This window comes from Protomyctophum bolini (assembly GCF_963924005.1).
Source record: "Protomyctophum bolini genome assembly, chromosome: 4".
In the NCBI taxonomy this organism is placed as follows: domain Eukaryota; kingdom Metazoa; phylum Chordata; class Actinopteri; order Myctophiformes; family Myctophidae; genus Protomyctophum; species Protomyctophum bolini.
Genome location: NC_137865.1, coordinates 41730754 through 41754942, shown reverse-complemented (window position 1 = coordinate 41754942; position 24189 = coordinate 41730754). Strand labels below are relative to the sequence as shown.

Below are 24189 nucleotides of genomic sequence, written 5' to 3'. Positions count from 1 at the left end.
CTACAGTATTCTCTCCATTGACTTGCACAGGGAAACGGGTGTTTAATATGCACCAGTCTCTGGGTGCCTAAATAAGACGCAACATGTCCCCCAAGTTCCAAGTAGCCAAAAGAATAAAGTATTTCTTTACAGAAATAAGGATGTAACACAATAGTGTCAGCAGCTGGTGAATGGCACAGCAATGGCCACACACACACACACACACACACACACAGACCCACTGTATATAGAAAACCATAACACAAATATAACATACAACCATAGTCGTAACAAAGTTTCAGGGAAATAATATTGCTGTTTGAATTAGAAAGAGGATTTTATTAAGGAGAAGTGGGAACTTGGATTTTGGGGTACAGATTACGGAGGATGAGGACTGGTACAATATGTAAAACACAGTGTACTGTACGGTCGGCCACAAGCTCTAGTCTAGAAGAACATGGAGGGAATTCAGCTGGAAGAATATTACCACATATTTCATAACTCCAACGATTCGAGCAAGGATGCTGTCTGAGCAACAGCCATGCTGAAGGTTATGTGGATGTATCATGGACACATTGGAATTGTCAAACTTTTATTGGGATAATGTAAGGTCAGAGATAAAGAATAGATTAAGCTATGAGATACTGTTGTACTGTACCTGGGTGATCTGACATTGACACAGGATAATACATGGAGAGAAGATATTATTGTATTATTGGTAGGCAACGGCAGCTATTAAAAAAGCAATTACAACTCTGGTACAAATCAGAACCCCCAGTTTGTGGGCAGTGGCTGAGCGTTGTCGTTGTGGAAGAGATATTTGTAATGGAGAAACTAACTCATACATTGAGATTACAAGAGGAACTATTCACTGAAAAATGAGAGAAATGGACTGAATATAGAAACCAAACAGGACGACACTGATGATAATGATGGACGTTCATGAATGGACTGGAATATGTTGCTTGTTATTGATGTACTGTGACTGCAATTTTGTGTTAATCGGCAAATAGAAATTAAGTAAAACACAAATATAAGAAAAAAGAGGATTTTATACATTGCCTTTATACTGTACATTGACTTTGAGACCTATTGTTATCGTGTAATGCAAGTCAATGGGGAGATTTCTTTTGCATCTATTTTAACAAGAGATCTCTTGCCAATAATTTGGAGTTGCAGCATAGCAACAGTACAGTATCTGCAGTTTCTGCACAACCCCAAACCTATTATTCAGAAATCTAAAAAAAGTTGAAGAGGTTTTGCCACAGCCTAGCATAACTTAACCCATTTTGGGCGGGAGAACCCCTTTTGGTGTTAGCATTATGTTATGCTTTAGCTATTGAAAAATAGCAGATCTACAAGCTCATAGCACGCCACCGAGTGGCGTGCTACGATCCTATAGGTCTGCAATTCTTTTGCAAAATCGAAGAATGACTGACCTAGAAGACATTTTTAGAATCTGAACTCGGGTCAAAACGGGTTAATAAAACCTACTGAATTGGGTCTGATTTGTAACCGGCACCAATGAAAGGTCATCGCTGTAATTGGCTGCTTATCTCCCAGAGATCTCCTTAGACGGTTGGCCCCTATTAGCCCTTGTTGATCTCTTCCTGATCAGGTTAATCTTAATTGGATACAGGCCGCGCCAATCCTCTTTGCAGGGGTGAGCTTTACTGAGGCTTGTTGAGAAGTAATGATCCCATAGCTGTTGCACATTATCCCATTCTGGGCGGGAACCCCTTTTTGTTTTTTTTTATATTATGTTATAATTTAGCTATTGAAAAATAGCAGATCTACAAGCTCATGAGCTTGTAGGTCTGCTATTTTTTGAAAAGTCGTTAAAATGTGGCGCAAATCATTGAATATATACTGTATACTTTCAGAGCGAAATATTGAAATATTTGCTTCTCGGGGGTCCCTGGAACTACATATTTTAAGATGGGGGTCCGTGGCCCAATAGAGATAATTCTGGGGGTCCTTGACATGAAAAAGGTCGAGCACCACTGACATAGAAACATGGGCTTTTCAGAAAAAAATTATGATTTAGAAGCGTTTTTTTCTCGGCCTCAGTCCAAAATGGGTTATAGCTATTATCTTCCTTCAAGAAACTGGGCTGACATGTTACAGGATATCCCTGTACCTGATTTACTGGAGCAGATTGTGGGGCTGCTCTTGCACGGCCCGGTTGTGACTGGTAATCACAGTCTGACTGAAGGGAATGTGATAGATAGAATATTGTTTTTTTTGCTCTGCTGTTGAAGAGTAAGTATAAAGACTACCTTGAAAAGTAAGACTACCTTGAAAAGTAGTAAACAAAACTTCTTTATGATGTCGGCCCATTGAAATTCACTGCATCCTCTAGTCCACGGATTCCCAAACTTTTTATACTGAAGTACCACCTCAGAATATATTTGGCTCTCCAAGTACCACCATAATATATGTTAAAATGCAGGAGCGTATGCCTGCCCTTTTTGTTCCATTCCTAAACCAATTATGCTGCTGCTCTGACAAAACTGCTGATATTTCTAATGTGATTAATCCGTTCTCAAACATTATATTAATACCACTAGTGGTACTAGTACCACTAGTACCAGTGGTTGGGAACCTCTGCTGTAGTCCACGGATTCCCAAAGTAGGGTCCGGGGACCCCTAGGGGTACTTGAGTGAGTTCCAGGGGGTCCCTATCTAAATTAGAGATACCAAATGGACCCTCAAATACCAAATGTAACTCCGAGAGTGTACAATATTTGGTTCCATTTGTACACTCTCAGAGTTAAAAGTTTGTTTTGGGATTACTGCTAGAGCTGTAAAAATCCTCTTATCTGTCTGGAAAATGGAAATGAAGAGTTTACATAGTACACATAGTACATGCATACACCTTCCCTAATGATTATATCTGGTTTCAGTATTTATTTATGGTTTATTGTCTCTATTATTAAGGTTATTGTAGCAGTCAATTTATATTGGGGTCGGGAGGGGGCGGGGCGGGAGTCCCGAGACATTGCCAAAGCATTTCCCGGTTGAGAACCCCTGGTGTAGTTTGAGGACTAGTCAGTGTTAGGAATAGAACCTGTTTAAATGATATGCTGTTGTTCCTCTCCTTCACTGTACAGGAATGGACGCTGGAGATCAGAATGGAAGTTTACCACCTCCCCCTCCACCACACAGGTGGCAGGCATCATGAAAATACAGGTGTGCAAGCACACATTCTTGTCTGTACTGTAATGTGTGTGGTGTTGTCATCGTATGAATATGCACATGGTATTGTTGTATGAACTATCTATTCTTCTCAGAGCTCTAACCTCTAAAGAACAGTTCTGAAAGTCTTTTAAGAGTGTGTGTGTGTGTGTGTGTGTGGGTGTGGGTGTGGGTGTGTGTGTGTGTGTGTGTTTTTTTATTATGAATGAATGAATATATAGTTCATTTCAGTCTTCAAAATCATGTAGGCCTTTAACCCCTTTAACGGGGTTAAAAACTTTTCAGAAAGCATTGGACTGTGCGTGTGCATACATACACATGGATTTATTTATGTGCCCAGCTGTTGGTTATCTGTCCCTTTCAGAGCTCTGGCCTTCTAAACAAGCCTAAATAAAACTGTTTGACATTCTTCATGCAACACTCGTCTGTCTCGCTTCAGGTCCATTACTATGAGGATGGCAATGTTCAGCTGGTGAGCCACAAAGAAGTCCAGGAGTCCATGCCTATCTCTGTAAGTACACGGCACTCTCATGGATATGAATGAACTTAGGAGAAGGAGTGTGTCGAATGTGTGTCCTACACTGAAGGCCTTGCTCGCTGAAACGCATCTGTTTGTTTGGGTTGACTGCTGCTCAGGGTTCTTTATTATTTGTCTAAAAGGAAGCGAAGCGTTGCCGGCTGACGATGACGCCAAGAGCCATTCATTATTAAGCATAAACCTTATCTCGTCCGATCTCGCCCTATGCGATCTGTGACCATATTTATATCTTGTCCAACCTCGCCCTTAGCAGGGACTCCTAAGGCTATTACTGAGAGTGCAGATTTTATATTCCTTTACGTTTATTTTCTGAAACTGCACCCAGCATACTCCTGAACTCTTACAGACTGTCCTAGAGTCAAGCGAGCCTTTACCTTGAAGTGAGTTATGAATGAAATTGTGCCCCACTGCGTCATGTCCACACATGAAAAAATGATCTGTAAACTCAAGAACCCAACATATCTCACACTGTCAAGATCACACATGTACTTTTCCACTGCAGTAGCCCATACATTAAGTATAAGTAAGCCTTGCCGAACCATGAGGCCCATAGGGCAGGAGCCTATCTCCTGATTCTATAGAACCATGAGGCCCATAGGGCAGGAGCCTATCTCCTGATTCTATAGAGCCTTGAGGCCCATAGGGCAGGAGCCTATCTCCTGATTCTATAGAACCATGAGGCCCATAGGGCAGGAGCCTATCTCCTGATTCTATAGAGCCTTGAGGCCCATAGGGCAGGAGCCTATCTCCTGATTCTATAGAGCCATGAGGCCCATAGGGCAGGAGCCTATCTCCTGATTCTATAGAACCATGAGGCCCATAGGGCAGGAGCCTATCTCCTGATTCTATAGAACCATGAGGCCCATAGGGCAGGAGCCTATCTCCTGATTCTATAGAGTCATGAGGCCCATAGGGCAGGAGCCTATCTCCTGATTCTATAGAGCCTTGAGGCCCATAGGGCAGGAGCCTATCTCCTGATTCTATAGAACCATGAGGCCCATAGGGCAGGAGCCTATCTCCTGATTCTATAGAGCCATGAGGCCCATAGGGCAGGAGCCTATCTCCTGATTCTATAGAGCCATGAGGCCCATAGGGCAGGAGCCTATCTCCTGATTCTATAGAGCCTTGAGGCCCATAGGGCAGGAGCCTATCTCCTGATTCTATAGAGCCTTGAGGCCCATAGGGCAGGAGCCTATCTCCTGATTCTATAGAGCCTTGAGGCCCATAGGGCAGGAGCCTATCTCCTGATTCTATAGAGCCATGAGGCCCATAGGGCAGGAGCCTATCTCCTGATTCTATAGAGCCATGAGGTCCATAGGGCAGGAGCCTATCTCCTGATTCTATAGAGCGTCGCAGTCCCGCCCCCTACGAGGACCCAGGAAATAATTCCCCTTTCATTTTCCTCATAGACATTTCAAAAAGTATTTATTTAAAGTCCTTTTAAGCCTCGTACAAAGCCAACTCGAGTTGTGACAAATCATATAGAACAAACACAATTTTTTGGGCCGAACAAATAGGTTACAACACTTGTTTTGTTCTTTTTCGTCTTTGTAATAATTTGTTTGGTCCAAAATATTGTGTTTGTTGTCATGATTTGTCACAACTCGAGTTGGCTTTGTTGGCTTTGCTTAAAAGGTCTTTAAATAAATACTTTTTGAAATGGGAAAAATGCATTGGGAATTATTTCCTGGGCCTGGCGTCGTCATCGGCTTGATGTACAAATATACACCCCCTGGACATGATGCTAAGTGGGGGTAAGTCACAGGGACTTACCCCCACAGGGACTTGCCCCCTTAAAGCTGAGTGCCAAGCTGGGAGGCATTGGGTCACCTTTTTCAGAGTCTTTGGTATGACTCGGCCGGGGATCGAACCCCGACCTCCCAGTTTCAGAGCGGACACTCTAACCACCAGGTCACATTAAAGTATATAGTCTATGCATGGTAAAGTCCATTTTCCCATCAATAGAACACATGTTCTTCCCTCAGAGAAACTAGTTTGCTAAAGCTATATTGTGATTTAGCTGTGGAAAGTGTGTGTTTAAACGGTTTTATTTCTTTGTCTATAGATAGATTCTTTATTTTTGTGTCATGCACCCAAGGCGCCCAGCCCACATGGACTTATAGGACACACCATACAAATAATTGCTTCAATATTGCATTGTGTACAAGAAACTTTTTTTCTTTTTCTTTTTTTTCTTTACACAAACAAAACATTCTGCCTTTTTTCCCACGCTTTGCATAAAAAGTCTGCTAATGCAAAAATACCTTTCCTAAAACAAAATTCCAGTTTTTCGTAGTCCTCTAACCAGAAAAAGTGAACGTGCTATGGTAGTCTTGGCCGGGTCTCCCTTCGTAAAAGAGATCTTCTATCTTCTCCGAGAGACGATCATTGAATCGATGAAGGTTAAGTCTAAAAATAAAGACTTAAAGCTGAATTTCCATGCTGACTCATCTTACCCCCTCTCCCCCCTTCTCTGCTTTCAGAACGAAGCTGCAACTGCAAAGGAGTTTGTCAAGATAATGGAGGCTGCCGAAAATGACTACCAGGTTGGTTTGTCAACCTAACTGGATGTGTCTCCCATGTTGTATCCCTCTACTCTCTTCATTGACCATATTCATACAGGGGACATTTTGCTCTTGCGTGTCATTAGCTCTGGTCCATAGCTCTAATGCGTTGCATTTAGAGCTATGTTACTCTCAACTTCCGCCGCTCGCATGAATGCAGACCAGCCTCTCCTCTTTAGCGTAAATACCACTGCCGTGCACACCCAACAGGGTTAGGGCTGTATCTCATGGGGAAGTAGGGGTTTTTAAAATATACGGTTGTCAAAATGCAAGTTAACATTCCGATGTAAGATTGCAAAGACAACTGGAATGTCAATTTCACGTTCTTTGCCCAAGGCACATGCACAGTATAACCCCAAAGTGCTTCGGTCAGGCTGCTCATAGGCCGACGATAGCAAACCGTGGTTGCACCAACCCAACGTTAATCTGAAGCAGATCACTGCTGAAAACGTATAAATGCAATGTCAGCAAACCTGCTCTGGATGAACAGGGTTATAAATAAGTTCCGGTATAGCCACCATCCCATGTTTATCCCATTTTGGGCGGGAACCCCTTTTGGTGTTAGCATTATGTTATGCTTTAGCTATTGAAAAATAGCAGATCTACAAGCTCATAGCACGGCACCGAGTGTCGCGCTACGAGCTTGTAGGTTTGCTATTTTTTTTTAATCGAAGAACCACTGACATAGAAACATAGCTTTTTCAGAAAACTGTCAGGATGTAGAAGACATTTTTAGAATCTTATCTCAGGTCAGAATGGGTTATATGCAGGTGTGAGAAATGTACCGTTCTGACGGATGATTCCTGCATTACACTATTATATGGAAGCCCATTTACTGCCACTGAAAAATAAAAAGGCCTGAATGTGTATTTTCTTTTCTTTTCCCTGCAATTTCAACTACATGCAATAGTTTGGGGGAGAGAAGAAAATCCTCAAAATTGTGAAATAGGCAATTGCTAAATTGAATTCTTCATTATAGGATATAATGGGTAAAGTCACAATTGAATTACTTTACTGTTAAAAATAGGCTTTCCGTACAGTCGTACAATGTAAATGCCAACCGTCTCTCTGGATACCAGACCATGCCTTTCCACTTCTGACCGCTCAGTTTTGTTTTGATTGTTCTAAATTCTATTTTGGTATGGAACTAATGTCCAACAGGAGTTCAGTAATCATGCTTTAAACCCCATTTTGACCTGAGATCAGATTCTAAAAATGTCTTCTACATCCTAACAGTTTTGTGAAAAAGCTATGTTTCTATGTCAGTCGTGCTTTGATTTTTCAAAAATAGCAGACCAACAAGCTTGTATGAGCTTGTAGATCTGCTATTTTTCAATAGCTAAAGCATAACATACACCAAAAGGGGTTCCCGCCCAAAAAGTCTCCAATGGTTGAATGGTTGTGGTGTTTTTTCTACTTTCTCAATCTGCCTCTTTCTCCGTCTACGTTCTCTGACATCCCTTTAGTTTACCCACGTTCCCATTCATTTGCCCTTCATCCCTACTTATTCCCTTTCTCTCATCTTCCTCCTCCTTCCTCCAGACTGCCATCAATGAGAATTACCAGACCATGTCGGACACTACCTTCAAAGCCTTACGCCGCCAGCTCCCTGTGACTCGCACCAAGATTGACTGGAACAAGATCCTGAGCTACAAGATCGGCAAGGAGATGCAGAACGCTTAAAAACAGAGAGGAGAGCTCCACAGCGCCCCCTACCCCCTCCCTCCCCCGTCCCAACCACATTGCATGACTGGATAGTTGTATCGTCTTTGTACAAATTAGTAAAAAACGGGACAAAAAAAGGTTTGGTCTCACAACACAGGATGTCATTGTTACACTTCAAATGTCTACTTTTTAGTTATGTTTATATACATATTGTGTACACTGTTAAATTGTCTGTACATTGAATAGAAAAAATGACCATAATTGTATTTGAAAAAAAGAATGTGAGGAAATAACAAAACATAGGAGAGGGGCCGGACACTCGTATGCAAAACACCCTTGTACTGTATCACACGTGCAATATTTATTTTGTCTGTGAGACCACACCTTTTTGTTTGACCACCTGTAAAAACAAACACACAAACTCATCAAATTCGCCCCCAATGGTGAAATGAATACTCTTGGGGGGACTATTTGAAACTACAAAGGACTTGAAGCATTTTGGTTAAAATGTCTCCCTTTACAACACGGTTACTGTCTCATACAGTTCAGATGATTAAAACGTTATTTGTGTTCATTGGCTGTTCTCTCTTTTGCACAAGCAGTCACCTTGTTCCTCATTGGTACTACTTTACTTTCCCACACAATTCACCCTGAAACGCAAATTTAAGCTTGCAACTCTCCTGGCAAAAACAAATTGCCTGTTGACTGGACATCTTCTGTGACAACTTAACAAGCTTAATTAACAAAGTCATTAATTGCTAAGTAATGTGCATAATATCCAATTTACAATAAAATGTAAAAGTATCACTCTTTCCCAGTGCTTATTTTTATTAAAGAAGAAAAAACAAACCCTGACTGTATTATATAACAAGGCACATTGTAATATATACCTGTATTAAACATACTGTCTGTCACTTTGGTGGTTTATTTCCATGAGATAATTGTTACTCGGTCACAATTATGTTGCATTAAATGACAAATTTTCTATTTGCTGACTCGCTCATAATTATTTAATACCATTGTGGGAGATTTCTCCCTTCTGCATCATTGCCTGTCTACTCTTCTATGAAGAAAAAAACATTTAAAACTACATTGACCTTGACTCTGAAGTTAACTCTTGTTTATATTTCGTATAATACTTAGTAATAAAGATTGGTACAAGCTTGCAATTCAGCATACGAGCTGCTTGAATGGCTATTTTCAAATTGGGCATAACATTTTATAAATTAGATTCTCTTACATAGGCTATCAATGGATGGAAGAAGTTAATGTGTGTTCTAGCAAAACGAGCACTTTGAGTCCTGTGCGTTTGTAGGCTACGCATTAAACCTTTTACTGTCAATGTCAACCCAATTTATATTGTTTGTTTGTTTGTTTGTTTTCACATACAAAAATATTTCGGAAATGATAAAAAAAATGTGAAGGAGAAAGCCTAAAAACCCTCCAGGGGCTTGCAAGTGGCTTCTCCAGGCATGTTTATACATTCAGAGTTGTTTTTGTTTGTTTAAAGAAAATGTTTGTAAAAGCAATGTTAATTTAACTCAGTGTACAAAATGGAACCAAATATACTACACTCTCCAACTACCGGTATATCATTTAGCTGGGGACCCCCATAGGGTAATAAAAAGAGGAGAACCCCTGGAACTCCCTCAAGGACCCCTACACTTTGAGAATGACTGGGCTACAGGGAATGTTTTGTGAGTGGACATCAGACAGCATCATGTTCCCATGGCTGCTCAGTGCTGGGTGCTGACAGTGGCACTGGCAGTGCTAGCAGCTAGCCACCGTGCTAACTAGCGAACGTCAGTCTGCAGCCGACGGACAGACACGTCTACACAGTCCCATGTTGGAAGGAGAACTGCTGCTGGAAGAAATGCTAGCTGCAACAGACGAGGATTTTAACTGGCTCCCATAAACACACAAACTACGGTGAGTTAACGACTACGGCGGCATGTTTTGTTTAGCGGCCCGTTGAAATGTCAGCACCGGGCCGTGGCCACACTTGTAAAAGTTTTGAGATGTTTTTGCAATGTTAAGCTTGCACACATACAGGCAGCTAGCGGTTTATAGCTAGCGAGCTAACCCAAGCATTTTTTTAGCTGCTCAGTTTTTAAATGGAAATCATGCGTGGGCGCGTGCGTGCCTTTACTGGTTACACGCATACAGTCACCACGGATAACACGAAACCTAAGCCTGACTGACATTTATTATATGCATGTTTTATCTTTTTTAAGATAGTGAAGTAATTGCAGCCAGCCATCAGATCAAATCTGTCTGTGACCTCTTTGCTTTTGATTAAAGGTCCAGACAGATCAACTTTAGTTACCCCTTTCTGTCCCTTTTGATTTGCTATTGTGGTTTAGATTTGTATACTTGTTCTCATGGGTAGTAATCCAAAGATTACAGCTGTTATTACTACTTTTTTAATCAAAGAGTTGTCTATATTGGGTAATGAGCATTTTTTATTATTTCCCCCCCTTCCATTATGTGATGAGAAAAAGCTTATTTCTTGCTCACTGAATCACAGCAGCAGATGAAGAGGGTTCCTGTGATAGTGGAGTCTAGCAGATGGAAGACTGTGTGCTCCTTTGAGAAAGCCAGCTGGCTGGTTGAAGGAGAGAGCCAAGGATCCAGAATCAGATACAGAGCAGACTAGTTGAGAGGGGGCGTGTGTGTGTGTGTGTGTGTGTGTGTGTGTGTGTGTGTGTGACTGACTGTCACAGTGTCATCCAACTGCAGATCTGGCATTTTGATGTTTACTGCACATCCTTATATCCATCACCTCCTGCAGAGAGAGAGAGAGAGAGAGAGAGAGAGAGAGAGAGAGAGGGGGGTTTAAGTGTGTTGTATAATCTGTCAATATGAATGCATATTATTTGAGACTGTCTGGGCTTTTTGGCCATTTTGAGATGAGCATCTTTGGCCTCTAATACCCTCTATTTTCATTTCTATGCCTCCACGTAATGGGAGCAAGAAATAGGCCACATAAAGTCCTCTTATCAGATTTGACAAACACGCAGGGTGTTGTTCGTCTCCGAAACCTAATGTGGCGCCAACATAATTGTTGGCGTTGGATTTTGAAGGACATTCTGAAATGGCTGTACACTGTGGCTCTGCACTGACCTGCAATGAAAAGGGGGAATTTCACGTTAAAAGAAGACCCTTAAGAGGTCATTTTCACATAATACTCTGACTTGTGTGCTGTGTATCTCAGAGCCCATACACTTCATGTATTTCATTTTCATCCATGCACTTGGAGGAGTCCTTCATGCAACATTACTGAAAAATATTCACATATTGTAATTAAACAATAAATCAAAAGATGAAGGTCTTCCTATTCATTAGAAAGATAATAGCGGTCTCCACCAGAAGCAGGGAAGTGTGTTTTCAATGAGTCTAACAGTATTATCTGTTGTACCTTGTAACCTAGTTGAATGAGCTTATACTGTATGGGAGGAGAGCTGTCAGTGTCTCTGATCAAATTAATATCACAAATATTAAATATCGACTAAAAGCAACTGCCTGGGGTGAACACACAAGCCTGTATATGTGAAAATTACCCCATGTGTTTAAAATAAATCATTAACGGTTAGCAATCTGTTTTTATAACCTTCCAGAAAAAAAATTTATATCCAAGTTCCTCTTTCCCATCAGCACCATCAGCCATTCTTTGTTTTGACGATGAGTTCCCCATTCCCTATTCTGACACACCAAAATGAATCTATATGCACCGTGGTGTTCTTCCCACACGTACAAGCAGAGGCTAGACGGATGACAAGCTAACAACGGGAACGGGGACATGCATCCAGCGACCGTACACGATTATGACATGACAGCTTGACGAGAGATACATGAATTCTGACAGTTTTTGCAACGTCACGCCACCAGTCAGCCACCAGTCAGTTAATGAACACGTTCTCTTTCTGCTGTACTTCCCTCCTCACTGTGACTAAATGATAGCCATTGTAGAGAAGTCGGACATGGAAGTCAGCCCCAGGCATGGTCTGAGGCAACTCTGACTCGCATACACACACATGGAAACATTTTGGTCAAGACTGAGGACATGTTTTTGACTAGTTTTCACTCAATCAATGTAAAGACGTATTTTGGCTGTGAGCAACTTACCACCCTGTAGGGCTGGGAAATGTACCGATATTATATTGATATTTTGCTAAGAGGCTAGATCTCATCTGGATTGTTTGTATTTTAATATAAGTTGTGTTGTCTTGGTTTAAAACAAATGGCCATTCTGCAAGTTGGGTGAATATATATTAGATTGTGTCCATATTGCCCAACTCTACCACCCTGGAATGCAGAGCCATCTCTTGGAATTCAAAGTTTCACATGACAACTTAAGGCCCTCCCTGAACATCGAAGAGCCACTTTGGTGACCCTCTCTCTCTCTCTCTGTTCCCAGCTGACTCTGTTCTCAGAGAGCTTATAGTGAAATGGAGTTCTACCCAAAAATGATGAATCACAGCTGCTGGAATCCGCCTCGTATTTTGTGGCACGACCATAAGTCTCAAAAGGCCAAAGCATAAAGGGGGATTTATGATGTGTTTTGTGGCACTGTGAGAGCCCGCCAGATGCCCCAGAGTGACCGATGGTGGACTGCTGATATTGTGGGACCAACCCGGGCATATGAGTTGTCTAATAGCTTTTGGAGAATGGCGGCTGCGATTCTGACCTGAAGTTCATAAGACATGTATTGTCCATGTTGTCCACTTCAGACAACACTCGAGATTATATTTTATTTCCAGGAGAAAGAATGCACGGAGAGATCGGAGTTCAGTTTTCTTAATGCGAAGATACAAAAGACTCCATTTGACACTGTGAAATGCTAAGATATTAAAGCTTTCACTCACAGCTGTACTATCGTCTATAGCCTCACAGATGACACACGCCACACATAGCTATATCTGACCGGTGTGAGACGTCTTTATTTAGACCGTGTGTGGCTGCTTCTGTAACATGATCTCTGGCTGAAATGTTTGCCGTACCTTTTTGGCGGCGGGGTGGCCTGCCCCTAGCCTCAGAAACCCATTTAGCCTGCCCCTAGCTGCAGCTCCTAGCTGCCTCGAAGGGAAAAAAACGTCTGCTTTCACTCAGCTGTTCGTCTCTCTCGTCTGTATCGTCAGGCCTAGATCCTTCCTGCAGATCCTTGCACATTGGATCACCCTGGGTTCACCCCTAGCATGTAATCCAGGGGCGATGCAGCTCAAAACCCCATAACAGCTGGCTGCCTCAATGCCCAACATGCCCTACCAGAGAGAGAGAAAATGAAAGTATTGTACTGTATGTGTGTTGTGTGTCAACTTGTGTGCACAATCAATCCTGACCATATTAGGACAGACGAGGCACTGAACAATGCTATGTTGTATAGGGACTTCCCATTTAGGAGAAGTATAGAGATGGTTGGACAAAACACAGACCTGAAGAAAGTAACCCTTTTATTGTCAACTTCAATCAGGATGCTGTAATTCAATTGTATGTGCCCTAACTTGTTTATCCAGCCAGGTGTTCCTTCCTAGATTGAGTATGCTTTGATTCCGGAGTGAGCATTTAATTAAACGTCTTCTCAATGCCAATCTTGTCTAGTGTGTCCTTCGCTCGTGTGCGTGCGTGCGTGTGTGCGCTGTGCTGTTGCGTTCCTTAGTAGATCTGCCCTGCTTTCCATGCAGTGACAGTTTGATGAATGACATGCTGTAGCCACTATGTGTATTTAAATGCACTTGATAGTCCCTCGCAATTTGAATGCTTGTGAATATTTGAATCCATGCAAATTGTATAACACTGAATACAACAGCATGTAACAGAGGAAACTTGCCTTTTAATGGGTCTCGGAGGAACATTGTAAATAAGAATTTGTTTCTAATAACCTTAAAGAAAAGACTAAAATATACTGGTTAAATAAAGCTCAAAAAAATAATGTCATCACAGTGTCATTAAATGTATACTGGGCTGGCTGGCTGAACTGTGGATCACAGCTCTGAGCCTAAATGAGAATTTAAGCCTTTTAGGCCATATTACCATATTCAATAAATTGGCATATATATTGCATATTTTCTGTTTTGTAGCATCTTCACTGCCTCTCCTAAAGAGTTCTGTTATTTAGCTAGCTATTATGATCAGGAGGAGAAATTGCTATAATTCAGTCAGTGTCACTCATCTCTATTTGGGAAGAAAATATTACATTTTTGTGTCAGACCGTAGATAGATAGACTTTTTACGCTTTTTGGGGGAGACTTCGGGTATTTAGAAAAGCGCTATATAAATCTGAGCTGCTATTATAATTATTACAATTAATTCTGGGAACAAAACGTTAGTTATGTACAGTAATTGACATTGTGCAGTCTATCCTGCTCTCTCTACATGGATCCATGTCCATGCTTCACTCCACATACACACATCACACCCAGCAGATGTTCTGTCTCTGATTTCAAAGCCATCTGTACGGAACACTATCCTCTACTTTACACATCAAATATTGACAAATATATGAGCAAATCACAACGCATTGCACCGCGACTTGTGACCTTGTTATGTAGGATTTTTTTAGAGCATAAAATGAAGCATAAGGCCTGGCATTCCCACAGGCTAAATGCAGGCAAAGCCAGCTCTGAGTGAGCACTAGCTGAAGGAATGGGGTCTGTCTGTGCACAGTGACAGCATGAAGGAATGGGGTCTCTGTGGACACAGTGACAGGCAGTCTGTGAATGGAAGAAAGGAAAGGAACAGCGTTCTGATGTTTGACTGGACAATTGCATCCAGCTCTCTGGCTCTTGGTTCACAAATGAAAGCAGAAAAGGTCAGGGTGGCCAGGTGTGCCATCAGTCAAGGGCTGGCAAGTTTTAGTTTTGTTTTTTTGGTGGGCCAGCTGTTGGGTTTCTCTTCTAATCAATTGGCAATGTGGGGTGAATTGAAAGTTGCCATTTCAGGAACTGATTAGCAAGCAACTGTAGCATATAGATTAAAGTGTTTGTTTCCCCCTGTCCACCATAATCAACTGTGATCAGGGCCAGTCATGGTTGGTTGGCTGGACTCTCAGGCGAGGTCCTCACAGCTACTACAGGGAGAACTACAGCCGTGTTGGGGTCAGTTCTACTTAGTGACTGACGGTGTTGGCGTGATCATCATCCACCCGGGTCTTTGTAGTCTAGACAGATTCTGGTGCCTCTCACAGTCTCACTTAGTGGAGTGAAGCCCAAAGATATACATAGCTGTCTGAACCCATTTTGGGGGCGGGAACCCCTTTTGGTGTTGTAAGCATTATGTTACAAAAATAGCAGATCTACAAGCTCATAGTGCGTCACCGTGCTATGAGCTTGTAGGTCTGCTATTTTTGAAAAAATGTAGGTCTGCTATTTTTGAAAAAATGTGGCACAAATCTTTGAATATATATTCTTTCAGAGCCAACTTTTTTTTAACTCAAATCTCAAATTGGAGTTTCACAGGACCGTGTTGTGTCCCGATGAAGACCTGTGTGGTTGAACCAAAACATGTTGACCCTTTTAGTTTTTTATACTAGCCATGGCTGAATACATTTTCAGCCCCCCCCCCCCCATATTTATGTTTTATTTTCTATTTTTCAGAAGGCAGGATCTTGCTTTCTATTTAGTTTAGCTGCAGCTCTGAGCGATAACCAATGCAGTTCTCCCACTCTACCATTAGGTGTCACTGTCAGCAGCAGTGATTGGGCTAGGCTGCTCCTCCTGACCCAGTTAGCGAAGGGGGGGTGGGGGTGGGGGGTACCAGTTGTGATTGAATGGTAGACTAGCCCCCATGTAGCGAATCCAAGCCTCACCGCTCTGTCTTTGTTGTTGGCGGTGGGGAGTCGGTCGGTGGGGTGTCTGGCAGTGTTGTTGGCGGTGGGGATTCGGTGGGGTGTCTGGCAGACTGGGGATCAGTGTCCGGTTATCGGTACATGGCAGGCTGGCCACGCTGCTCACCGTCTCACTGATCCTAGACATGCATTCTTGGTAGCAGTAGCAGTGGATCAGACACTCACTGTGATGCAAATGAGCCAATTTCATCTTCCATTGTGTCCGTCTTGATTGAATAAGGTGCAGTACATTGTTGGAGAGGTGTTGTTGTTGGCCTTGGAACACGTGAGAGCACATGAATGCTTTATGTTTATGTTATTATGACCGAGACAATGATGGTAATTGTAGGGACACTGGCTTGTACCTTGGCTCGCCGTCGCTTCATCCATCATCATTTACAGTACTACAGTATAGTTGTGTGTGTGTGTGTGTGTGTGTGTGTGTGTGTGTGTGTGTGTGTGTGTGTGTGTGTGTGTGTGTGTGTGTGACACAATCAGTGTGTTATGTACCTGAATGTGTACTGTCCTCCAGTATCTGCATCTCTCTCTCTCTCTCTCATTCACACCTCCTCCCACACAAACTCACTGGGATAGATATGGCCTGCCATCTCCTTCTGCTCTATCTCTCCTCTCCTCTCACTCTTCTCCCACACACACACACACACACACACACACACACACACACACACACACACACACACAATCTGTGTGTGTGTGTTTGTTATGTACCTGAATGTGTACCTCTAATATCTTCTTCTCTTTCTCTCTCTCATTCACACCTCCCACACAGACTCCCTGGGATATGGCCTCTCCCTCTCTCTCTCTCTCTCTCTCTCTCTCTCCCTCTCTCTCTCTCTCTCTCCTCTCTTACTCTCTCTCTCTCTCTCTCACACCTCCCACACAGACTCCCTGGGATAGATATGGCCTGCCATCTCCTCCTGCTGTATCTCTCCTCTATCCCTCACTCTTCTGTCTCTCTGAAGAAGGCTCCACTTATGCTTATATTTTCAGTTGCCTAGCAACGTAGAGGAGAGGCATTATTTCTGGGTGTTACTTGGCAGGGTGATGGGCGGGGGCGTGGGGGGGGGGAGGGAGCTGTGGGGGTGGGTGTATTTATGGCTGGGCGATAGTCGCGATACATCATCAAAAACAAATTTACAGTAATGTTTAACATGTTCAATATTCACCAGTGCAGGGAAATCTATAAATGAAGACAAAACTACTTTTGAGAAATGGCAATATTCACAAGTGGGAATTCAATAAATTAAGACAAAACTGCTTTTGGGAAATGGTGATTTAAGCAATATTACACGAGAGGGTGTGGTTTAACGTGATTATTGCCACGACAGGGATGCGGTAAGGAACGAGACGAAGTCGAGTTCCGCAAGCATCACTGAAGTGTGTAATATTGCAACGGTTATATTAACGGTTACCCTTAAAACTAAGAAAATCGCTGAAAACATATATTTCTTTAATGACAGATGTAGTCACTACGACCACAAATGTCCCGAGAAACTAGCTAGCCTAGCCACCGAGTTTGCTAGCGCTCTGGGAAAACAGAGCAGCTGAATTCTTTGTTTTGATTATATGGTGAATGGTGCTGGTTTGATCCACGGCTAGAAGCCGTTTCAACCAATCAGATTGCTTCCTCGAAACGACCTGTTGTATGATGTGGAATATTTGCTGTAATGCGATGTTCAGAATTAAGTAGCTGGTTGCATGGATTATCTGTGTTTTCATTGACATGATTGTCCTCGTATTCATTATTGTTCCATCTTGCAGACGGTGCCCTCGGCAATATGTTGGCTTATTGAACGTTGTCACGGTGATGGAACGAGGGGGTCATGTGAGACCAACATTAGCATCTCAATCTACATACAGTATGAGCCAGATCTGTTGTAGAGGAGGAAAAGTGTGGACCAAGTACAGATGCAGGAAACTCATAATGTTATAACCGGTTAGGTCAAGTGGGCTCAACTCTATACGTCTGTTCATTAGTATTGATTACAACAATGTAAATTATTATCGCAGCCTTTAGTACTGCTTCCAGTCATTATTGATCACATAGTGCTACTGGGAACAGAGAATGTAGACTTAAAATATTCCTCCAATTATGAATTCAGTTATCGGTGTCAATAATGCGATTGTGAAGGCAGATTGTAAAGGCTGACTGTGAACGGTCTCTGTCCCCTGTGAGCTGCTATAGGCCGATCCCTCCGATCACACTGATCGCGCTTATGGCCATCGGTGTTGAAAACTTACGGTGGAGAACCCGACCTGAGAGCAGATTTAGAGTAGCCGTGATTACAGGTGGGGATTGGTATGTGCTGATCCCAGAGCTGCAGCTCCACGCACGCACACGCCGTCGATCCATCTCCCTCTGCCCCTCCCATATACCCTCTCCTCTCTGTGGAGGGTTAGAGGGAGAGAGCAATTAACATGACCTGGGAGACATCTTAAAGTGTGTGTGTGTGTGTGTGTGTGTGTGTGTGTGTGTGAGAAAATGAATAAAGAGGCCCTCCGTTGTACACACACTGCTTTTCAATGGCTGATGAGGTAATCCACATGCTGCTAGCTGGCCTCGCTGCCTTCACCAACAGACACTCTAGTCTGGGCTGTCAGGCTGACCCAGCAGACACTCTGGGCTGTCAGGCTGACCCAGGCTTCACCAGCAGACACTCTAGTCTGGGCTGTCAGGCTGACCCAGCAGACACTCTGGGCTGCCAGGCTGACCCAGCAGACACTCTGGGCTGCCAGGCTGACCCAGGCTTCACCAGCAGACACTCTGGTCTGGGGGCTGTGTGTGATACCTAGGTGACAATTCCCATAGACAGCCCATTCATCCAAACAGAGAGGTCCTCTAATTATATTAAACAACGTCAAAATCACCAACATTGCAGCTGTAGGGAAAGCTTGAATTATCCTCTTTCAATCTGTAAAGTGTTTGTTTCATAAAAATCCACCATAGACATTTTATGAGCTACTTCCCGTCAAGAAATTCCTTGCAGATGATTTTCTAAGTGCTGGAGTTTGGAAGTGCTCGTTGACTATCACTCAACGGCCCATGTGTACCACCTGTTTGGAGTGTTACATAATGCAGGAGGCAGCAGGAGGTTGCTTTACTGATAACGAGCGCTTCCATACTCATAAAATGTCTATGATGGATTTTTATGAAACAAACACTTTACAGATTAAAAGAGGATAATTCAAGCTTTCCCTACAGCCGCAATGTTGGTGATTTTGACGTTGTTTAATATAATTAGAGAGGACTTTTCTGTTTGGATGAATGGGCTTACTATGGGAAGTGTCACCTAGGTATCGCCTTGCTGGCAAGATGGCAGCCGTTTGAATATCATCAATTGAGGCTCAACCAATCGGGCTCTGCCAGTGGGCCGAATTGATTGACAAGTCAATCAATTTTCACAGTCAGTTTGCCCACTTCTCACAGCCAGGTTGCACTCTTCACACACAGGCACACAGCCACAGAGATCTCACTCTTCACAGAGAGGCACACAGCCACAGAGATCTCACTCTTCACAGAGAGGCACACAGCCACAGAGATCTCACTCTTCACACACAGGCACACAGCCACAGAGATCTCACTCTTCACAGAGAGGCACACAGCCACAGAGATCTCACTCCTCACACACAGGCACACAGCCACAGAGATCTCACTCCTCACACACAGGCACACAGCCACAGAGATCTCACTCTTCACAGAGAGGCACACAGCCACAGAGATCTCACTCTTCACAGAGAGGCACACAGCCACAGAGATCTCACTCTCCACACACAGCCACAGGTATCTCACTCTTCACACATAGGCACACAGCCACAGATATCTCACTGTTCACACACAGGCACACAGCCACAGAGATCTCACTCTTCACACAGGCACACAGCCACAGAGATCTCACTCTTCACAGAGAGGCACACAGCCACAGAGATCTCACTCTTCACAGAGAGGCACACAGCCACAGAGATCTCACTCTTCACACAGGCACACAGCCACAGAGATCTCACTCTTCACAGAGAGGCACACAGCCACAGAGATTTCACTCTTCACACAGGCACACAGCCACAGAAATCTCACTCCTCACACACAGGCACACAGCCACAGAGATCTCACTCTTCACAGAGAGGCACACAGCCACAGAGATCTCACTCTTCACACAGGCACACAGCCACAGAGATCTCACTCTTCACAGAGAGGCACACAGCCACAGAGATCTCACTCTTCACACAGGCACACAGCCACAGAGATCTCACTCTTCACAGAGAGGCACACAGCCACAGAGATTTCACTCTTCACACAGGCACACAGCCACAGAAATCTCACTCCTCACACACAGGCACACAGCCACAGAGATCTCACTCTTCACAGAGAGGCACACAGCCACAGAGATCTCACTCTTCACACAGGCACACAGCCACAGAGATCTCACTCTTCACAGAGAGGCACACAGCCACAGAGATCTCACTCTTCACACAGGCACACAGCCACAGAGATCTCACTCTTCACACAGGCACACAGCCACAGAGATCTCACTCTTCACACACAGCCACAGAGATCTCACTCTTCACACATAGGCACACAGCCACAGAGATCTCACTCTTCACACACAGCCACAGAGATCTCACTCTTCACACAGGCACACAGCCACAGAGATCTCACTCTTCACAGAGAGGCACACAGCCACAGAGATCTCACTCCTCACACACAGGCACACAGCCACAGAGATCTCCAGCTATCTGCTGTGTCAAATGCATCTAGGCTGACAATCTAAAATTGAGGACTTCCGTTTGACAACACAGCATCAATTGCCGGTCTAGTTTCTTCAAATTGCAGTAGCCCATTTACAAGCTTACGACATACTATATATAGCATACGTGTATATATATACAGAAAGAATAAAAAGGGCATATTATATTCCTTAATCAAATATTTATTTGACCAATTTAGATACAGGGCCAGGCAATGGCCTCTTTCTATGAGGAATTAAATGAAAAGTGCACTCTTGTCTTGTCTGTCGCATCACATGCAAAAACAGAGACGTTTGTGTGGATATCAAGGTGACGGGGACTTTTCTTTTTTAACCGGCCACGTGCACTACTAAACCCTAAACGTATTAAAGCTGCTATAAGCAATAATATGTAAACATTTTAATGACCCTTTTATTTTTTTATTTTTTGTGTTCAGACAGCCAGTAATGGGTAGAACGCTCCCAAAATGAATTTTGTCTCCGTGACACATCTAGGGGCCACAGTCTGAATTCAAAGATGTTCCTAGAAGCTTTGTCATTGGTCGAAAAAGACCCGGTCGCAATGACGTTCCAATCAGGAAGCAGACAGGCAAATCGACCAATGACAAAGCTTCCAGGAACATCTTTGAATGCAGATTGCGGCCCCTAGATGTGTCACAGAGACTACATTTTTGGGGGGGAACGTTCTACCCATTGATGGCTGTTTGAATACAAACAAATAAAAAAATCATAAAATAAAAAGTTAATTAAAATTGACATTATTGCTTATAGCAGCTTTAATTGAAGAATGTCTTAGCGATCAATGGATGAATCAATTAACTAGTAACATCCCTACCAGCCCTACGTTCAGCACTTGCAATGAATACCAAAGAAATAATCAAATTAAAAGGTAATTAAAATTGACAGTATTGCTTATAGCAGCTTTAATTGAAGAATTTCTTAGCGATCGATGGATGAATCCATTAAATAGTAACATCCCTACCAGCCCTACGTTGAGGGCTGTTCCATTGAAACAAAAGGAAAGGATTCCAGCACCCTGTCATCACCAACGTCCATTCATCACCAAGGAGCCTCACAGAATAGACTCGTGACCATGAATGTGTTGCAAGAATGGACTGAGCTTTTCTCTCAGACAATCATAATGTAATTCTAGAATCTCCTCATACTGTGAACTGCTGTGGTGATTGATTCACACAAGGTGTGTGTGTGTGTGTGTGTGTGTGTGTGTGTGTGTGTGTGTGTGTGTGTGTGCCAGCGTACATGAGGGACAACATCAAATTAACATCACAAATGATTTGTCGATGCTGCTGAATAATTGAACACGATGTTCATGCTGTCTACTGTACCATCAGGGATATTAGAAGTGTGTCTGTTCTGTTCGGTGATATAATTATGACCCTACAGTATGTCCGTCCCTGGGGTACCAGTAGGGGCAAAAGTGGCGCTGTTGTGCTAGAAGAAACGGAGAGAGAGATAGTGTTGCGCTGTTGACTGCTTAGAGAGAGAGAGAGAGAGACTGCTCGCCAGAACCGGGCCGGCACCCTGGGCGCGTTCCTGTGGCTCTGGAAGTTCCCGGGACCCCCACACAGAGTTGCACCACTCGGGTTCACACGGGTGTGATTGTTTCCCCCCCCCCCCCTTCAGTTTAACGATTGAATTGAGATTACACAGAATAATTTGTCAATGAGGGAGAACTCAGTTTGTCCCTCATGGCTCACTCACTCACTAGGGGTGGGGGGGGGGGGGAGGGTAATGGTGTGGCAGGTATAGACACACACACACACACACACACACACACACACACACACACACACACACACACACACACACACACAGCTCTGCTTCATTCTCATTTCAATTTGTCAAACTGCCAGACTACACTAGCCTTTTATTATCGTGTGTGTGTGTGTGTGTGTGTGTTTGTGCGTGCGTGCGTGCGCGCTTTCTTTTTTCTTGGTGGTGGGGGTCATAATAGAAGAAGCATTTTGATTGGCCAGATTCCCACTCCCATTCTTCTTGCGCCCCCCTCCCCTCCCTCTCTCTACCTCCCCCTCCCGCTCCTTCTCTTAATTCTCCATCGCTTGTTCTCTCTCTCTGTCTCTCTGTCTCTCGCTCTCTCTCTCTCTCTCTCTCTCTCTCTCTCTCTCTCTCTCTCTCTCTCTCTCTCTCTCTCTCTCCTCTCTCGCAGTAGTTGGTGTGACGTCACTGTGTGTGTGTGTGTGTGTGTGTGTTCATATATCTATTGTCAGAGGGCGGTTAGGTCCATGCCAGCAGTCGGTCGCTCTTCCTTTGCGGGATTCGTTATTCCTTTTTTGTCGTCCTCCTTCTCCTTTCTGCACCCCGCTCCCCCTCCCACCTCCTCCCACCACCCGCCTTGTCCTCCTCCTCCTCTCTCAGGACTGTCCCCTTCTTCTCCTCCGCTCTCTCTCTCTCTCTCTCTCTCTCTCCACACACTGAGCGGGACGGCCCAGTCGGTATAGCCCCCCCTCCCTCCCATCCCCCCCACCCGCTGCATGCCCAAAAAGAAGAGAACAGGAGCGCCGGAGCGAAAGAAAGACAGTGAAAGAGGGAGACAGACAGAGCGAGGCTGAGAGAGAGAGAAAGAGAACGGGGGTTAAACCAACCAACGTTAGGCGCATCGCAAGAGGAGACAACGGCAATAACAGCTAGCTTTAGCCTAGCCTAGCCATCTGTGGATTTGTCCGTGGAGAATCGCTACAACACCTCTGCTATTTTTCCTTCATTTCTTTCCTCCTGTCCTCTCCGTGCTCCCTCTGCGTTTCCCACCAGCCCTCCGCCGGCCGAAGCGACCCAGAGGAGGAGGAGGGGGGTGGAGGGGGGACGGGGGACGGGACCGAGCCAGCCTCGGCCGGCTGGCCGGCTGCATTGTGTGCTTTGATGTCCCCTGCTGTGTAGCTCGCCTGCTCATCATCCACCCTCCTCCTCCTCCTCCTCTCCTTCTCCCTCTGTCTCTATCTCCATCGCAGCTCCCGGTCCAGCCATGTTCGGCACAGAGTCCTCATGTAAGTACTAGCACACTGCCGTCATCCCTCCCTCCCTCCTGTGTGTGTGTGTGTGTGTGTGTGTGTGCGCGTCCATGTATGTCTGAGTGTTTTCTCTCTGGCGATGGTTACTGCTCTGCTCTGGGGGGGGCATTTCCTCACCGTCTCCCTGCCTGCATCCCCCCATCCTTCTATCCCCCATCCCTCTATCCTCTGCCCTTCCAGTTGTGTGTGTGTGTGTGTTGTCCCCCAATGACAGACTGCACGATGTGAAAGTCAGGCTCTAGTGTTTTTATGTAACGCTCCAATGGCAGCCGCTCGCCATGCTATGACACGCGTCACCACCATGGTCACTTCTCCTCTACCTCCACCTTCATCCCTCTCTCTCTTTGTCTGTCTGTCTGTCTCTCTCTCTCTCTCTCTCTCTCTCTCTCTCTGTGTCTTTGTCCATCTGTCTGTCTCTCTATGTATATCTCTGTCTCTCTCTCTCTGTGTCTTTGTCTGTCTCTCTCTCTGTGTGTCTTTGTCCGTCTGTCTGTCTCTCTATGTATATCTCTGTCTGTCTGTCTGTCTCACTCTCTCACTCTCACTCTCACTCTCACTCTCTCTGACTCTCTCTCTCTCTCTCTGTGTCTCTCTCTCTCTGTCTCTCTCTCTA

The 24189-nt window shown here is 44.1% G+C and overlaps 2 protein-coding genes across 4 annotated transcripts in view; both read left to right on the top strand.

Annotated features, from left to right (window-relative positions):
- LOC308313519 (F-actin-capping protein subunit alpha-2) overlaps positions 1-8931 on the top strand; it is a 32110-nt gene extending 23179 nt beyond the window's left edge. The window contains exons 7-10 of the mRNA XM_080760675.1: positions 3093-3171; positions 3617-3688; positions 6199-6261; positions 7822-8931. Coding sequence (XP_080616801.1) covers positions 3093-3171; positions 3617-3688; positions 6199-6261; positions 7822-7962 — 355 coding nt within the window. The 3' untranslated portion in view covers positions 7963-8931. The remainder of the gene's footprint in view (positions 1-3092; positions 3172-3616; positions 3689-6198; positions 6262-7821) is intronic.
- Positions 8932-9765: 834 nt separating this feature from the next.
- LOC308313680 (suppressor of tumorigenicity 7 protein homolog) overlaps positions 9766-24189 on the top strand; it is a 72107-nt gene continuing 57683 nt past the window's right edge. For 2 of the 3 annotated variants that reach the window (XM_080760949.1, XM_080760948.1), the window contains exons 1-2: positions 9766-9873; positions 23517-23552. In XM_080760949.1, the coding sequence (XP_080617075.1) occupies positions 23531-23552 (22 nt within the window). In that variant the 5' untranslated portion in view covers positions 9766-9873; positions 23517-23530. The remainder of the gene's footprint in view (positions 9874-23516; positions 23553-24189) is intronic. The other variant, XM_080760950.1, reaches the window with a different exon arrangement.